General features: G+C 44.4%; 1 protein-coding gene across 1 annotated transcript in view; it reads left to right on the top strand.

Moving 5' to 3' along the window:
* Positions 1–17,751, top strand: part of NNT (nicotinamide nucleotide transhydrogenase) — a 480,843-nt gene that overhangs the window by 265,883 nt on the left and 197,209 nt on the right. Inside the window, exon 14 of the mRNA XM_078675042.1 lies at positions 15,441–15,636. Within this exon, the coding sequence (XP_078531168.1) occupies positions 15,441–15,636 (196 nt within the window). The remainder of the gene's footprint in view (positions 1–15,440; positions 15,637–17,751) is intronic.

Consider the following 17,751-nt stretch of genomic DNA (forward strand, 5'->3'; position numbering starts at 1 on the left):
TCTCCATACATTAGATGTCAAAATAGCTCTCCTCTACTATATTGATAGGACAAAGCCATTTCGTAAAACAAAACCGCTTTGTGTCCTTTTCTCCTCCACATAAAGGTAATCCCATCTCAAAAACTTGGATTGCAAGGTGGATTGTCAAATGCATTCAAATTTGCTACCAGAAAGCAAAACACTCTATCCATTCCCCCTAGGGCTCATTCCACCCGTAAACTAGGGACATCTTTGGCATTTGTAGGGAAAATTCCCTTAGATGATATATGCAAGGCAGCTACTTGGTCTACACCGCACACATTCACGAAGCACTACTGTGTGGATGTGCAAGCAAAACAACAAGCTAGTGTGGGCCAGGCTGTACTCCAAACACTATTCCAAACCACTGCAACAGATAACTGGTAGTCGCCACTAAGGGAGAGAACTGCTATGCAATCAATGCACTAGTGTGTGATCTGCAGCCCATATGCCTCGAACGGAAAATGCTACTTACCAGTATGCATCTGTTCTTGGCATGTAGGGCTGCAGATTCACACACGCTAACCCGCCTCCCTGGCTACCTTTTATCTGTTCCAGTAATATCTTAATAAGACACACTATACATGGACATCTCTTTCTGTTCTCACACAACTCCATTTTCCCTAATGGCGAAAAACAATCTGAAGGTGGAGTAGATGCCCATGCGCACTATGCTCCACACGAGGAGTTATCTACATACAAAGACTCTTCCAGGACAACAACAAAGTGTCATCATCCGGGCCCACCATCAGATGGCGATCTATGCACTAGTGTGTGAATCTGCAGCCCTACATGCCAAGAACTGATGCATACTGGTAAGTAGCATTTTCCTTTTTTTAATTGAAACTTTAAATCAGCCAGTGGCATTTGGCAAATATTTACCTACATTGAAATAAATGGTAAAAAGGCTTATTTAAGAGTATTTGGTTTTCGACTAAGAGTACAGCTGCAGGTTCAAAACATGACATTTGAATATTCATTGTTCCGTGGTAAGTGACTGCATTAAGATCTAGAAAATAAAGATTTAACTAAACCACAAGTTGTGTGCTAGTATTGTCCTCCAGTATGAATCGCTCCAGTAATGTGAAATCGCCTGTACTGCAGCTCACACTTGAATGTGTTGTTTCAAACGCTACAGGTAAGGTTGCAGAATGTGATTTATACCCTAGTAGACTAAAAGTTAATCAAATTACACAAGAGGACAAAGAAGCAACCCAGGGAAAGATAGATGTGTCCCTAGAAGAGGTTTCAGCTCACAAAGGCTTTCGGTATTAGCTCAAAAAGGCATCGACTCAAACTAACTCACCTCGTTCCTCACGATTGCATGCTGAGGTGGGTGTAAACACACGCATTGGGCGATGTAAACCTCTTTTTCTGCATTTCTCCCTTCCACCATTATTTCAGCACAGTTTATGGTATTTATGACTCTGGACACTGCAAGATTCCTAAACACCTCCCCAGATACATTTGCTCTGACCCTTTAAAGCATAGTAACAATGGATCATTCTGATTGGCATGCCTGGCTCTTTAATAAGTCAAAATAACATTACCTGTGGCTTTATAGGCGGATGTCACATGAGGGCTTCAGTGTAGCTTTTAAATAGTATGCAGGCACGTCAGCCATTGCAACCCTGAATGACCCGAGTCAAACTGCAGCCAGCATATATCAAACGTAACAAAAGTAAACCATTTTCACCTTGGGGATATCTCATTGTCAACCTAAGTAATTAGTGCTTTGAAACCTGCAAGGCCTGCGTGTAAGTTAATATGGAACCGTGAGATTAGTCTGTCCCTATAGTTATAGTAATTAAAATACTTGTTTCATCACATTGTTGTAGTAGCTTTTCAAACTTGTGAATACAAGTTAAATTTTTCCTAAGTCGATTTAAGGAACATTTGGTAACCACTCATGCATTGTTGGAATATTTATCAACGATCTAATTCAATACTGAATATATATTTGTATTATGTAAATGTACTTGAGGGATGATTTTCTTAAAAGGGACAGGTTTTGCAGGTAGAATAGGGATACCCTTGAAGCCTACAGCTCTTGAACAAGGCTCTAATTAATTAAGTTATGTTCTGATATTTCCCATATATGGGTATGTCAACTATGCCCACAGAAGATGGTATTATTTGCTAAGTGATTCAGGCGATGTCAGTACAGTAAAGTACAGGAATAAGATTTGCTTATCAATAGGTGGTCACTGATAGGTGAAATCTGGACACTGATTAGGCCAGTGCTTCAGCCTCCTTCTTCCAGTGACTGTAGTCAGCTCTGCTGATTAGTTGTGGCCAGAAGGCATGCGGAGGTTAATTACTGAACAGTTACTTTGGAATATGAGGCTGAGAGAGTGTACACTACAAAAGATTGGCAGTCACATGTAGGAAGTTATACTGAATAGGGGTCTAGTGTTACGTTATGCATTGAACCTACTCTAGCTCTCTGCCTGTTCCACGTGGGCACTTGGGCCTACACACATTTTCCTAGAAAGTGTGAGGTTTCTCATTTTAATATGCCCAATTCTAGTAGGGCAGAGATTCTGCCATTTTGAAAGACGTCTAGAGTAGAGATTTCTGGAATAAGCGTACAGTAAACTGGGAGTAAGTGGTACAGATAAGAGCGGGTTTGATTCTGTAGACTTACAGGGAATAGGATTAAGAACCACTTGCCAATCATCATTTAGTAACCATTGAAAAGATGATGTCCGCCTTAAGCACTTTAGATACATACCTGACAAAAATCATAGGAGTCCGATTCTGCTATCGATAAGTGCTTGGCAAGGGTCAGTCCAACTTCGCCCTAGGTTGTGCAGGGACATAAGAAAAGAAGGGCATCTGAACGGAAGACCGTTTGAACCGGGAACTGTACTGGAGTTCTGGCTGAAGAAGGATGTTGATTGTGCCTTACACTGCTCTCTGTGGTAGCCAGTAAGCTATCACTCAGTTTTGAAACTTTAGAAGTTGCCAAGATAAAGATGGAAAGCAACCTGAGATATTTGCAGGCAGTAGAGTGTACTCGTCTGAAGAAAACGGACTCTGCCCGTGTCCCCGCAGTCTCTGTGAGGCAAAACAGTTTATTGGTAAACATTTGTTCGTAGCATGTGCTGCTGTAGATACAAATGCTCTATATATTCCTGCCATCTAGTGTTGAGCTCAGATGTTTGCAACTTGTTTTTCTTTGAAGACGTCTTTTGAGTCACGCGGTATAGGGACTCTTAGTTGGCAATGGACTCCATTGCGAGATCGTTTTTTTCCAGCCTTCGGTGCAGACACACATCAACAGGCTTCTGTGTTTGGTACAAACAGCACTGTTCGATTTGTCTACTTTTGCACATCTTCGACTCAGTTACCTTTTGAAAAACACTTGAATAAGAACTATAGTTTTTTGTATCTTTTGGTGTAGTCAACCGTACAGAAGAACTTAGACCCTTAAGTACCCGCTAGTTAGGGCTTTGGGCCCACTTTGGGACTTACGTCCTTTCTCTCAAGCATTCTTTATACAAAGGTGCTTGGAGTGATGGAAGGGGCGCCTTGTCAGTGTTGTACTCATTGCCACTCCCTATACCATTGGACTGACCATCACCAGATCTGTAAACTGTCTCTCTCCGGAACATGACATCCCCACGTGTTCAGCCTGCTTTACCTATCGGTCTAAAAAGACCCTTTGACACTGACAGAAGTGCATGTGGTGTCATAAGCAAATGCAGCAGCTGGAACCACAACCAGCTGATCTTTTCAGGGAGCAAGATGTTGAGGCAGAGCAGCCTGGGCCATCAGAACAAGATATCACCTACTTATCTCTCACCGTCCAGGCACAAGTATCCTCCGAGTCTGAGGAAGAGCTGCACGGAGAGGTTGACGTTTTCTACACAATGTCTAAGTCACCCGCCATGCGTACTGTATCACCTCGAGCCAAGGGCGATTTTGCTCAACGTAAAGGCCAGGTGTCCGCACTTGGAGTACAGAAACATCCAGCCGCACTACCAAGGCCCTCGAGTCCTGGTTGGCACTGGACAAAAACGTCCGAGCCGAGACAGCCCCAGATGGCGGACATGCAAACGAGCCAGCCTTGAGCACGAAATGCCATTCTAAGCGTTCAAGGACTCAAGACGTATTGGTTTGAAGGGAATGCTAAAGATGCCAACAGAGGCTTTCATGGAGCCCTTAACGTAGTATTGTCATTCCTCAATTTGATTAAAAAAAATATAAAGCCTTCCCAAATGATTCACCTTGCATCTGGGGACCGCTGCCACATGGATTCCTTACTACACGCATCGGGATCTAATTCCGTGTGACTGGTCACACGCATACATCTGCAATGATCACATCAGCCAGCTGAAGTTTCATAGCGGGTTTTCATCTTAGGAGTGTGTTACATTACATGCAGTTACCTGAAGGTGAAAAAAAAGAGGCTGAATATTTTTATTGTTTTTAGCCATGCTTTTGACCCCGCCTCCACACTTACTGACTGTGCCCATGGCACTAAGCGTTACAGTTCTAAAACTTTTTCTTACAGACTTCAACTGCTGCATTTTTTCATTTACATGTAATAGCAGATGCCTTTATGCCCCCCCCTCGTAATACACTCAGAGATCCTGAAGGAGGGGCGGGAGTGGGGGATGCCACCCAGCTTGAAATCCTCTGATATGACCACGATAGTCATTTGGGAAGGGCACTTTAATTGTATGCTGATATGGCAGCTTGATAAATACCTTCATAGGCACCAAACCGGGCATTGGAAGTATCCCTCAGTAACATGGGGACGAACTTGAATCTGTTGGCGGTCTAGAGAGCATAGGCTCCCTTCAGAATGTGTTGGGGTTATTCCCATGTTGGGAATGGCAGAGTAGATGTTGAGATATTTTTGAATGCAACATACCTTAATAGATTGCTCTCTCGTTATTCTCCTTTGTTTATAAAGTTGATGCTGTTTGGGCTAGGACGAGTATCCTGTTGTGGTTAATAAAAACCGAAGCACTGATAGGGCATTTCTAGATCATAATAAAGAATACACAGCTCACTTTTTCCAAAGGAATTATAACTTGGCGACCCACGGATCTATGGAATGCGAGCCACAAGGTTATGCTGAGAGTAGAGTGTCAGTCGTAATCCTTTTATTTCGGCGTATGAGAAACTAAACCATACAGGCGCAATAAATATGCACAACTATACAATGATAAAACAATCTAAAAATCCAGCTACAGTCAATACGTTTATAAAAAAAAAAAAACATGCTTAAACTGTACATAACTAATCTATGCAAGCAACGTTTAAAATAATTAACAATTCATTAATAGCCTCAATTGAACAGATTCCCACAGAAAACTAGCCATAAAAAAACAAATGTGCTCTGTAGATAATAATTCAAAAAATATTAGAGCTAGTCTGTCTTGAGTAAAGTTTAAACCCTTTAAAAGTGGAACTATATATCTCTTCCAGAAAACACATATCGATGTCACCCGGATTCTCAACTAGGTCATATTATTTTTACACTTCTATTTTCTTTCCTTCTTTTTTCCTGCTTTCTCTATCTTTCCTTTGGGTTTTAACCCTGGATCTCTCACCGATGCAACTCTCTCCTGGCAAATTCACGGGACAGTTACAATGACAATTCTCTAAAGAGAAAGGACCTCATGATAAACAAAAGAATCCAGGGGGTAGGGGGAATAGTCTTTGGGGAAAAGTTTGAAATAAGTTGTGTAACTCATGGCAATATACTCTCTAGCATTCACAGAGAAGATTTTTCCGCTTTAACGTTAGACTGTAATACAAAATAGCTACACAATGGATACAAGCAAAGACAACGATTGCATGTATTGCTATGTATGACATGAAGAGTATGGAATGTGAATAAAAACAAGTTTGACAAAAAAGAGGAAATATAAATTTGATCCTTAAAAACACATAAAATATAAAGTTGAATAAAGTTCGTTTGTAAATCTTTATTTCGGCAATTTTATAGCCATAAAAGATATTCACATAATACAGATAAATAAGTTTGTTATAAAAAACATGATATTAGGTAAAAAGAAGCAATATCTACAATACAGGAGCAAATAAATATCAAAGCTGCACCGTACATGATTTAGCATGAAGGCCCAGAAAATACAATTTGTAGGTCTAGTCATCTGTAGAAATTAGTTTAGCCATTTGGACATATAGGTGATTATTTTTACGCAGAAGTTGTTAAAAACCTACGCTTATGCCACATGGCTGTCAAAAATTTTGCTACAGCAAATACTATAAAACCGGATAAGTCTGTTTTGAATATTCTATAGGCCTGCATGCAATTGGTAAATCCCAAGTTTTTGCATACTGGTATAATCCAGTACTTTCTAGACTTTTGATAAGCTGGGCAGAAAAACAGCAAATGCAAATCGTTTTCAGACTCACATGTACAACCAGGGCAATTTGTCGGTGTAGATGGAGCCCATTTGCTAGTGAGAGCTCTAATTGGTAAAGTGCCATATCTCCATTGTAGGTATAGTTTTCTTGTTAAAATTGGGAAGATATTATCAAAAACATCTTCAAAATGATAAAAATCTTTAACTTTAAAAAAAGATTCTGTTAGGGTGCCGATCTGTGAGTTATACAGAACAGCAGATAGTTTGCTTTCATAAAAAAGTGCAGCCAAATGCTTGCGTGAAATGACATTACAGGCAGATTCAGGGTCGGACCACAGGAAGGTATTCCCAGCCTCCCACATTCTTTCTTAATGTACATGAGCCAGGGGATTCTCCCAAGATTTTGTAGGCTTGGAATTTCCTGGAGTTCCTGCCTGTAATTATGAAGCTCGGGTGTTGTCCACAATCTCAGCCAAAATCTCAATGGTTTAAGGCCCAATTCCTCCTCTGTCGATTTGATGCCCAGATCGAGCCGCAAGGGTAAGAGTGGAGTACTTGACGGCAGCGCCAGAAGTTGTCTGAGGAATTTATTTTCCGTGACGGTGATCTCTGGCCTACATGAGTAGCCCCAAAGTTCGCCGCCATAGAGAACCGCCCCCCTTGCCTGCATTTTGTATATCTCCAGAGGTGGACCGATGGGTTTGTAGGTGGATGTGTTGTAGAGCTTCACGATTCCCCCTGTAAGTTGGGCCAGTTTGAGCTGAGATTTAATTTGATGGGGCTCCCAGGTCATGTTCTCATTCATGGTTACCTCTAAGTACTCCAAAGTCTGGACCCGCTCTAGTCTTATGGAGCCTATACTGGGGGTTGGACGAGTGGTTGATGGGGGATTGAAAATCATAAATGTAGATTTTAAAGCATTTATTTCCAACCCCTGTTCCAAGCAAAATGCCTCAAAACCATCCAACACACGTTGGATTCCCATTGGGGACTTTGAAAGCAGAAGGGTGTCGTCTGCGAACATGATCGCAGGCAACCTTCTGCCGGCCAGCCTTGGTGCGTCCGTATTTGATACGCCATTCAGATGAGAAATTACCCCGTTGATATAGAGGCAAAACAGGGTGGGTGCCAGAACGCACCCCTGCCTTACCCCCCTGTCAACGGGGAAACTGGAGGACAGCAAACCGTTTTTCCCATACCTGACTCGGGCATAATTCTTCTCGTGGAGCCTCATCAGAATGTTCAAAAGTTGGGGAGGGATGGCCAGCTCAAGGAGTACCGCCTAGAGTTTGCCTCGTGGAACCAGGTCGAAGGCGGCACGCAAATCCACGAAAACCGTTGATAGCGAGCCGCCCTCGATCCTGACAGTTTTCCAGAATAACAAGTTCAGGCGGAAAATTTGATCCATAGTGGATGTGTTTTTTCTAAACCCCGCCTGAAAGGGACTTGGGATTGAGTTGTCATCTATCCAATCTTGTAACTGCCCCAAAATTAACCTTGCAAAAGTCTTCTGCGGTACGTCAATAAGACTAATATGCCTGTAGTTGGCCGGGAGCAGAGGGGAGCCCTTCTTGAATATGGGGACAATCTCTGCGCCCAGCCAAGTACAGGGTACTGCCATTCCTCTCAGTATTGCATTGAAGATGATTGCGAGGTATGGAGCCCAGATAACCGGTTCATGCTTAAAAAGGTCACCCGGGAGCTTGTCCAGCCCCGGGGCTTTACCAGTCGCAAGTTTGGATATTGCGGCGCAAACCTCTTCTATTGTGAAATCAATCACTTCAGACTGTTGGATGAGATCTGTGCTCATCCCCCTTGGGCCCCCAGTTGTCTCTCCGTTCTCCACAGCATACAGGGCCCGAAAATGGTCTTCCCACACTTCAGCTGCTATATTGGGCTCTATTGCCGAACTCGGTTCGTCGGACCCAGTGTTCACAATTGACTAAGATTTGTGTGAATCTCTGCTCGCGAGGAAGGTAGTTAGGTTAGCCCACTTGTCTTGGCCCCATTCTATTTTAGCAGAGTTGGTTATACGCTTGTACTCTAATCTCCTGGCTCGGATTTGTATCTTGTTATTAGTTTGCTTCAGAGCCAGGAGTAACTCCGCTTTTGCCTGGCTACAAGCGGCATTATACCAAGATGTTCTATTCCCCCTTGCGATCCTCTTGGTCATGCGAGGATTGAATATGTCAGCCAATCTACTTGTAAGGTCCCCATGAAGGGCCAAGAGCTCAACATACCGGTCTGGGGAAAAAGGTTGCGTGATTAGAGCACCAACATTTTCCAATACAGGGACCGCCCGTGCATATAATTTACAGACATCCCCAGAGTGGGTTACTAACTTATCCCACCTGACTCTATGTCTGTCATTTGATAGTCATCCTCATGTCCTGATCATCACAGCCATTATGTGTGTCCTTACCAAATCCGGGGAGAGAGAATTCCAAGACCAGCGCATCATGGTCGCTCTCCACTCTGACACAAAAGTCAATAACTTTGGGCCAGAGACTGGTCTTAACCATAATGTAGTCCAACCGTGACTACTGACCATGCTTGTTAAATGTGCATTTCGGCGGGATGTCAGATTGCACACGGCCATTGCAGGCCCTAATCGAGTGGTTGAGCGTAAGCGCCGTGATTTGGACAGCCAAAGGCGTCCATGACCTTAGCGGAGGGGCCGCCGTACCTGGTATCCACCAATAATCGTCCTCTTCCAGTAGTGCCCCATCCCGCAGACCAACCAGTGGCTCAAAGTGGCAATTCAGGTCGCCCCCAACCACGAGCGGAGTGTCACCAGGGATGGTATTTAAAAATGAAGACAACTCCTCAATCGTTCTTGAGTCGCTAGTGATGTTAACAGGTCTAGAATATACATTGACCAGCGCTAATTTGGAAGCGTTGGGCCACTCAAGAACTACACATTGGACGTCGTCTGACTGGGAGTTCACTGACTTTGCCTTACATCCCAGATGTGAGCCCACCCAGATAGTGAGGCCCCCTGACGGGCGCCCCTTCCCCCCCTCCCCCATTGTGCTGGAACATTGAATGAAACAAAGCCACTACGGGGTTGGTCCACTCTAGCCCATGTCTCCTGAAAAAGACAGACATCGTTCTTGTCTATGAACGAACCCCACTCAGGACAGGCCATTTTGTTGGGCAAGCCTGCCAGATTCCATAACAATATCATCAATGTCCCTGGGTTAGCATTGCAAGTGGGACCCCCTTTTTGAACACTAGTGGCCCTTGTTTTTGATATGGCATTGTTCACTACTCCCCATATAATGGGTTGGTTATGTAGGTCAGAATCCAGGGTAGGCTTGACTGGGGTAGCTGAGGATGGACAGGCTAAGGAGGTTGGGGGGTTACTTACACCTTGATTGCTCCCTATACTCCCTACCACCTGATTAGCCGTGGGTGTCCTATTAGGCGTGATGCTTAAATTGTTCGGTCCATCCCTCAACCTTGATCCCTTAACTGCCTCATGCTTATATTTAAGCTGAAGCGATTATGATGAAAATATTGGGAAAGCAGAGGGGGTTGGTCGGGCCTTTCCCTATACGTCCTATTTGCCCTCCTTCGTTCCACTCTTGCCCAATCTGCATCCATCCCTGGATTGTGTGACACAGAAGACGGTGGGTAAAAGTAAGCCAATGGGAGTGACAAGATGGAAGTCGATGGGTCACAATGTGACCAATCACATATATGTGAAACAGTCCTGGAGTCCCTAAAGTTAACCAGGATGCAATCACCATTGACATTTTTTGTTGTTGGGCCCACCCACGAGACTCTTCGGACCATCAGGATTTCACTACGAATCTGGGCAGGAAGCGGTCTATTTTTGTTCAGCCATTCCATCACTTTATTTTTAAGGGAGGTGAACGATTCTATGGCTGAGTCATTTAGCTTAGGAACCCCCGCTAGATCCACTACCAGCGGACATGCATCTGGCGGTAGGTCAATTTTCAAATCCTTATTGGGATTACTGCGATCTTGAACTTGAGGGATGGTATTTAGCATGGGTTTTTTGGCCACTAGAGGGGCACCAACTAGAGAGGTAGAGGTCGCATTGCTGTTGGAAGAGCTCGCCGCAATGGAACCAGAGACTGGTAAGAGATTAGAATTCAAGGATGGCAACCCCCCTGATTATTAGCAGACCCCCACCACTGTTGATTTGTCTGATTTCAAATTATCTGATGTGGCTGTTACGACCTTTTCTATATTTGATAGCCTTAACTCTATCTGGGTGAGTCTGGCTACTAGGGGATTGAGCATCGTTTTCAGAAGGCAAGTCAAATTTACTAGTGAGGGGTCCTCCCTTTCCCGAGGGGTAATACTGATATTTGAGTCACCTAAGGTATGCATGTGCGGGCTGGGTACTGTGAGGATGGGTGGTACAGTAGTAACTATAGGGGCCTACAACGCCCTCACACAGACCGATTAAACACACTGGAGTCAATTTTATAATATTTAGTCTAAGATCAGTTATTTGACATTTTTAACTAATCTTTCACATTTCAAAAAGTTATTTCCTCTGGCCAATGAACCATTAGTTGAACTAGTTGAGGGGGGAAATTAATATAAATAGATTCTGATTTCTCGGTAATGCAATCACCAAAGACTCGGGAAAGTTTTAAATGTTTGTCTAAATAAAGTACAGTGAGCGAAGTCAAAATACAGAATGACTGCAGTCACCCATGGAAGGAAAAGATTCAATTAATAAGACTTTTAATTACGGTACTTTGAAAAGAGAGGATGGAGAGAGCAGCACAAGTTAAATCTCCAGAACATTATATTTACCTAGGATGGTATGAAAGCCAGACCCCTCAGCCAAGGAATCGGGAAAGTACCCCAGGACAGGACAGGAAACAACCGCATCAAGTTTCAGCACAGGATTCAGGACCCCTTCTAGATCCGACGCCTGCGTCGTACCACTCTCTGGCACTATCTTCCGCCTCGATTCTTCTGCGATCTTCTTCTAATTATTTGGCTTATCTCCCTCCTCGATTCTTCTGCAATCATCTTCTAATTTAATTTAGATTGTCTAAGTCTGCAATAGGAGTCTTCAGCATTCGCTTGTCACTCCAGCAGCATCCCAAGCTCTGCAGCATTCCGGTCTCTCTGCTCCCCTAACTAAACTACCTCAATTATACTTTCCTAATGTCATGTACCACCCCTTAATGTTTCTTTTTCATAGAATTCCTAATTCTGGTTGGCCGGGCGAAAACGATGATCATCACACCATGCTATGGTTCTTAATTTTCTCTGTAGATCATTGTCTAATGATCCCGCCCCTTAATTTTTATTCATAAAACTTTATTCCCACCAGTATTCACATTTTTATCACAATAAAGTATACATTTTCGAACATCGTTCTTCCTTTCTCAGGACATTGACCGGGTTCCCAGGGTGTGTTTCCTTTCATTATTCTTGGATGCCATTGAAGGATGCCCCTCCTGCTTCTGGCTTTTAGACTGTGCATGTTTTATGGTCACATGGGATTTAGAATTCTGACTCCGACAGAGGTCCAAATACGAACTAATAAGAAAAGTGAATAAGAAAAATATTAATTTCAAAGTAAAATGATTTCACTGTATACCACCTATCCCTACTCTAATACCATTTCCCCTCTCCCTGCATTAGCAGTAGGTAAAATAGCATCATTTAGTTCAAGCAAAGCAGATGCTTAGCATGCGAGTTTCAAGCGGCCATTTTAGATGCACATCATCGGCATAGAGAAATGCCAGATTGAGCCTACAGCCCACTTTGGGTAGATCCTTAGTGTCCTGAGGTATGGCCAATTCTAACTGATTAACCCCTTCCATGCTTGTGACGGAACCACGCCGTCACAAGCCCCAGGTGGCTTGTGCTCATGACTGCATGGTTCCGTCATGCCGCGGCCGCTCCACCCACGCGGCACTGATTCCCCGCCTGTGCGGGCGAGTTAGTGAGTGGGCGGACTCGTGACGGAACCACGCCATCATAAGCACAGCCCACCTTCCCCATATCCCCCCTCCCTTCCCCATATCCCCCTCCCATATCCCCCCTCCCTTCCCAAGATCACCCCTCCCTTCCCAAGATCACCCCTCCCTTCCCAAGATCACCCCTCCCTTCCCCAGATCACCCCTCCCTTCCCCAGATCACCCCTCCCTTCCCCAGATCACCCCTCCCTTCCCCATATCGCCCCTCCCTTCCCCATATCGCCCCTCCCTTCCCCATATCGCCCCTCCCTTCCCCATATCGCCCCTCCCTTCCCCATATCGCCCCTCCCTTCCCCATATCGCCCCTCCCTTCCCCATATCGCCCCTCCCTTCCCCATATCGCCCCTCCCTTCCCCATATCGCCCCTCCCTTCCCCATATCGCCCCTCCCTTCCCCATATCGCCCCTCCCTTCCCCATATCGCCCCTCCCTTCCCCATATCGCCCCTCCCTTCCCCAATTCGCCCCTCCCTTCCCCAATTCGCCCCTCCCTTCCCCAATTCGCCCCTCCCTTCCCCAATTCGCCCCTCCCTTCCCCAATTCGCCCCTCCCTTCCCCAATTCGCCCCTCCCTTCCCCATATCGCCCCTCCCTTCCCCATATCCCCCCTCCCTTCCCCATATCCCCCCTCCCTTCCCCATATCCCCCCTGCCTTCCCCATATCCCCCCTGCCTTCCCCATATCCCCCCTGCCTTCCCCATATCCCCCCTGCCTTCCCCCTCTCCTCCCTACCCCCCTCTCCCGCGGCGGTAAGGGGTAAATGTACAGCTTAAAGAGGAAAGGGGAAAAAAAAAAATACCCGTCTGACACCTCTTTTGACCTAAAACTCATCGAATACTGGCCATTAATAACGTATCTTAAAGTGGCCGACATGTCTTTCTGCAAGTCTCCTAACAAATAAATAAAAGAACAATGTCTTACTCCTACTCAATTGGCAACAGAGGCCATGGTTTGTCCCTGCTAACCCGATCAAATGCAGAATTGAGGTCCATAAAAGCCGTATGTGGATTCTCCCACTTAGCAGCAACATATCTGTTTATAATTAGATGTAGATTCAGGCATTGATCAAGGGTGGTCCGTCCAGGCCTTAAATAATTTTGATGATCATAAATAATCCTATCCCCAGGATGGAGTCTAGATAAAACCACCGACTAACTACATTGACAGTCGAGTCTATTAAGATGGGTCTATAACATTGTGTATCCCTTTTTTTAAATCGGGCACATTAGTGGAGTGTGACCGGGAGCTAGGTAGACCCTCTCTGACTGCATTAAGGACTGGTGCGAGTATTGGGACTCAAAGGTTAGGTTCCTTTAAACACAGGGCTTTGTTCCTCGCTACCCAAATAAGGACTTTGTTAACTTCATCTAAACAGAAAATATTTGAGACATTCTCCAGCTCATGTTCCGACTCCAGAATGGAGACTTTAAGAAAACTATACACCCATTCAGAATGCTTGTCCCACCTGTCGGGTGAAATGCGAGAACATGCAGTATGGCCGGCATCTTGTTTGAGCAGGGGGCACTAAACAAATTCCCAAAAATGGGCGCTCTGGGAGAGCATGCTAGCCTGTAAAAGTTGGCCCCATGCGGCAGCCTACAGGTCGCTCTTCCTCTCCCTGATGGTCTTTTTTGTAGTTCGGTCAACAGATTGCAACAAGTTTTCCATCCCTTGGGTTAACACAAGTGACATCTCCGTGACCTCAGTGTCTTGTTTCCTGAAATGTCAGGTGTTATTGTGTAGTTAGAGGTCGCAAACATAGAGCCAAAAAAGTAGCCCTCAGAGAACAGTTTAGTGCATAGGTTTTCAGGCGTTCTAGTTAATGTTGATTTTGTATCCCCTGAAGTCCTCTCCAGAACAACCCACAGGACAATGTTGTATGTCACACTGGTATCAGTGTGGCAGCCTTCTTTAGGAGGACCTATTAAATGCATTTCTCAATGTTGATTTTTTTTTCCCCACTACTAGAGACAATGTGCACTCTGGCAGTGGAGGTCGGAAAACAATACTAATATTGCACACTCGTCCACTAATTAAGTGCCTGGCACGTACTGGTTCGATTTGGAACGAGCGCAAATGTAATTTTCAAATTGCATATGCTATTAACGGGTAACCCTCATTTAATTCAAAAGGCAGATTTCAATGTCAATAAGATAATTAGAATACTGAACCTGTGACTTGCAGCTCGTGAGCTGTAAATCCCCATGAAGGCCTCAGGCACGTTATAGTCCATTTAAACACCTTTCATGCGTGACAATGAAATCCATTCACACCGCAGGTCCAGCACAAAACTCACATCAACAAACTGAGCCATTCGAGGGACCATCAATTTTATGCACCCACATGACTGACACCAATCAAGCCACCACTCACCCAGTCATCAGCCAACTTGCATCCAGCAAATCACTACGCACACACTGCCAGCCGGCACAGTCATCAGAATTGAGCTCCATGCCACTTTCATTTTTAAAATACTTATGAAATGAGTGCATTACACACTCACAAAACGTAAACATTTGTTTTAAAATTAACATTCAGCTAAAGACAGACTTCATATAGATGTATATAGTATGTCACATTTGTATCATCCTTCTGGTCTAGAGAAAACCAGTTCTGCTCAATTTAATAGTAGGAAAAATAACTTGAATACAGAAGTGTCAGGTGAGGGATGGAAATTGAGTAATAAAATAAAAGGGGGCAGCTAATGCAGATTAGAACAAGGAGAAAAGAAAGAAGGGAATATGTGAGTCGAGACAATGAGTTTGAGAAAAAAAGAAATAGATGTTTAGAATTGTCAGAGAGATGAGTGTGGAAAAGGAGCAGATGGAAGCCATCGTTACTACACACTACTAATGTGTTCCTATTTGGCACAATCCTCCTGTAACTGTTTTAAAGTCCGCATGTTATGTCTGCTCCTATGTTGGTTGATAATATTTAATGAATATGAAGTAAATAGGTGAAACAACTTTAAGCATTTATTCTTAAGTACTGATTTCTCATTAAATGTACTTTTTAAGACACCTCATTCAACATGTAGGGAATAAAACAAATGAGAAATTGATATTAGACCGTGTCTAATTCATGTTGTTTTTGTACTTAGATGGTGTACCTTGGCTCAGGTCTGTGTTGTGTTGGTGCCCTGGCTGGTCTATCCACGCAGAAAACTGCTCGTCTTGGTAATGTTTTGGGTATGATCGGTGTTGCTGGAGGTGTTGCAGCTACATTTGGAGCTCTGAAGCCCAACCCTGAACTGTTGGCTCAGATGTCTGGTGCAATGGCACTTGGTGGAACAATTGGTGAGCAATGCATAACATGCCAAGTGTTAATGTGGCTTTGATTTGAATAATCTACTTTTAGTCGCAACTGTGGGTGTTGATGCCCTTGTCTGTATCAATTGTTTTGACATTGATGGACTAGCCAAATTTGGTTTGTTTCAGGCTGTAAAGTAGGGTACCCAAATCCACCCATAGAGATTTTCTGCATTTCACCGAATGCAAACATTACATGTAGTTCCTGATGCAGTAGCATGTGCCATCTTGATCAGTTTTTCTTCTTTTTCTTTACATACTTTTTTTTACTCTTCAAGGGAATCCTGTTCTCGGTCAGGTAATGCCCATTACTTTTGTATAAATGATTCTCCAACAAATAACTCTGCACAGTTAAAGGCTGCACCTGAAATGGAACTACTCGTAACAGATGGCCATTGTTCCCATGTTTAGGGCAAGACACAATTCCATTTTGGTGGCATCTGATACAGGGGCGGATCCTAGGCTATGGCAGAGGAGCGTCGCCCCACTACTTTTAAGCAGTGCAGAAGCAAAAATATAAAATGATAATAACAATGTTATTATCATTTTATGTTTGGCTGCTTTCTGGGTGGGTGGGGCTGCTGTGCTCTGCGAGCAGGGCAGTGGAGGAGTGGTTTGCCTATTCCTGAAAGTGCGCAGTGACTGTTTGGTTGGCCCTATCAGGTTGCCCAGCCAGTCATGCACACTTTCCCACTTCTCCATGCAGGCTGCATTACAGCCTGAATGGAGAACAAGGCCACCCCTACAGCCCCTGGCTGAGTGCCGTGTCACGGCACTCGGACCATTCACAACACTGCAATTGCAGCATTGTGATTGGCTTAGGGTAGGGAGCCTGGTTGCCTGCTTCCTGTTCCTGAAATCGGAAGCAGGAGCAGCGACGCGGGCGGCGGCAAGGAAAGTGATAAAAAAAACATTTTTTTTTTTTTAGTTTTTTCTGTCTCCCTCCAGCAATCACCACCTCCTGTGACCCTACCCGCGAGTCATGCCGGCCGCTGCTGATCTGACTGTGAGTTACAGGTCTTTTCACCTGCATCCTAAAGTGGGTATGCTGCCTGCTGCCCTTCCTGATAAATCTGTGTATTAGTAATATTTGCATCTACCTTCTCCCCAGAGGATGGGTGTTTGTTGTTGGGGAATGAGGATGTGTTCATGTGATGTAATGAGGGGTTGGGGATATCCTATTGTGGATGGTCTTTCACTTTGTGTAGCCCCAAAAAGATGCATTGCCTTTGTTGATAAGATAGGCTTAGAGATGGTGGTCTTCCCTGCTCACCATCCCCACCTCCAGGCCATCATGTTGATTGTTGTACAGTTTTGCTCATTTGTGATTTGCCCATGTGGATAGGTCAGCATGTTTTACTTCAAAAGTGCAAAAGCTGCACCTCTTGATACTACTGGTGGACTTGACACCAGTTGAGTTTATTTGCTATTGCAGGCTTTCCCTCTGAGTTAGATATTATTTTTGAATGTTCACCTCAAGCAGAGGCTCTGATCTCTAGCCAAGAGGGTGTATTAGACCGTTGGATGATGTTTGGCTTCTTTTTCAACAAAGCAAGACCTGTGCCAAAGGAATGACTAAGAAAGCTTGTGTTTCTGAAATCTGAAGAAGTCTTTAGATTATTTCGCTTGCTGAGAAACTGCCCTAACTTATATCGGTTCAGGAAGTTAAGTCAAACTGTCTAAGTGATGGTGTAAGGAGTGCTGCCCAAGTAAGAAAGGTAGCAAAATAGATAGGCTGCAGCTGCCTAGCAAAGACCCGAGAACACCGTCTTTGAGAGTGAAGTTATGAATATCTTCTTTGGTGCTGCCAGGAGCTAGTGGGAAGAAGAAAGTAACTCTGCTGTGAATTGTAATGCTTTGTGACCTGCCCAAGGTACTCTTCCTTCTTCCAAGATTGGTATTTACCTTTGTGTGCCATGCAATGCTGTGAATCTGGTAGCTCTCTTTGTCTGGTTACTCTAAGGTCGTGTACCTCTTCACCCTAAAGGTGCTCACCACCCCCTTTTGCATTCCACAAACCATCCATTCAGCCCTCGTTTGACTGCTTCCAGGTGGATGGCTGAGTAATGGAGACATTTGTATTTCGCTGCTGCAACCCTGGTG

This window comes from Lissotriton helveticus, chromosome 2_1, assembly GCF_964261635.1.
Source record: "Lissotriton helveticus chromosome 2_1, aLisHel1.1, whole genome shotgun sequence".
Lineage (NCBI taxonomy): Eukaryota > Metazoa > Chordata > Amphibia > Caudata > Salamandridae > Lissotriton > Lissotriton helveticus.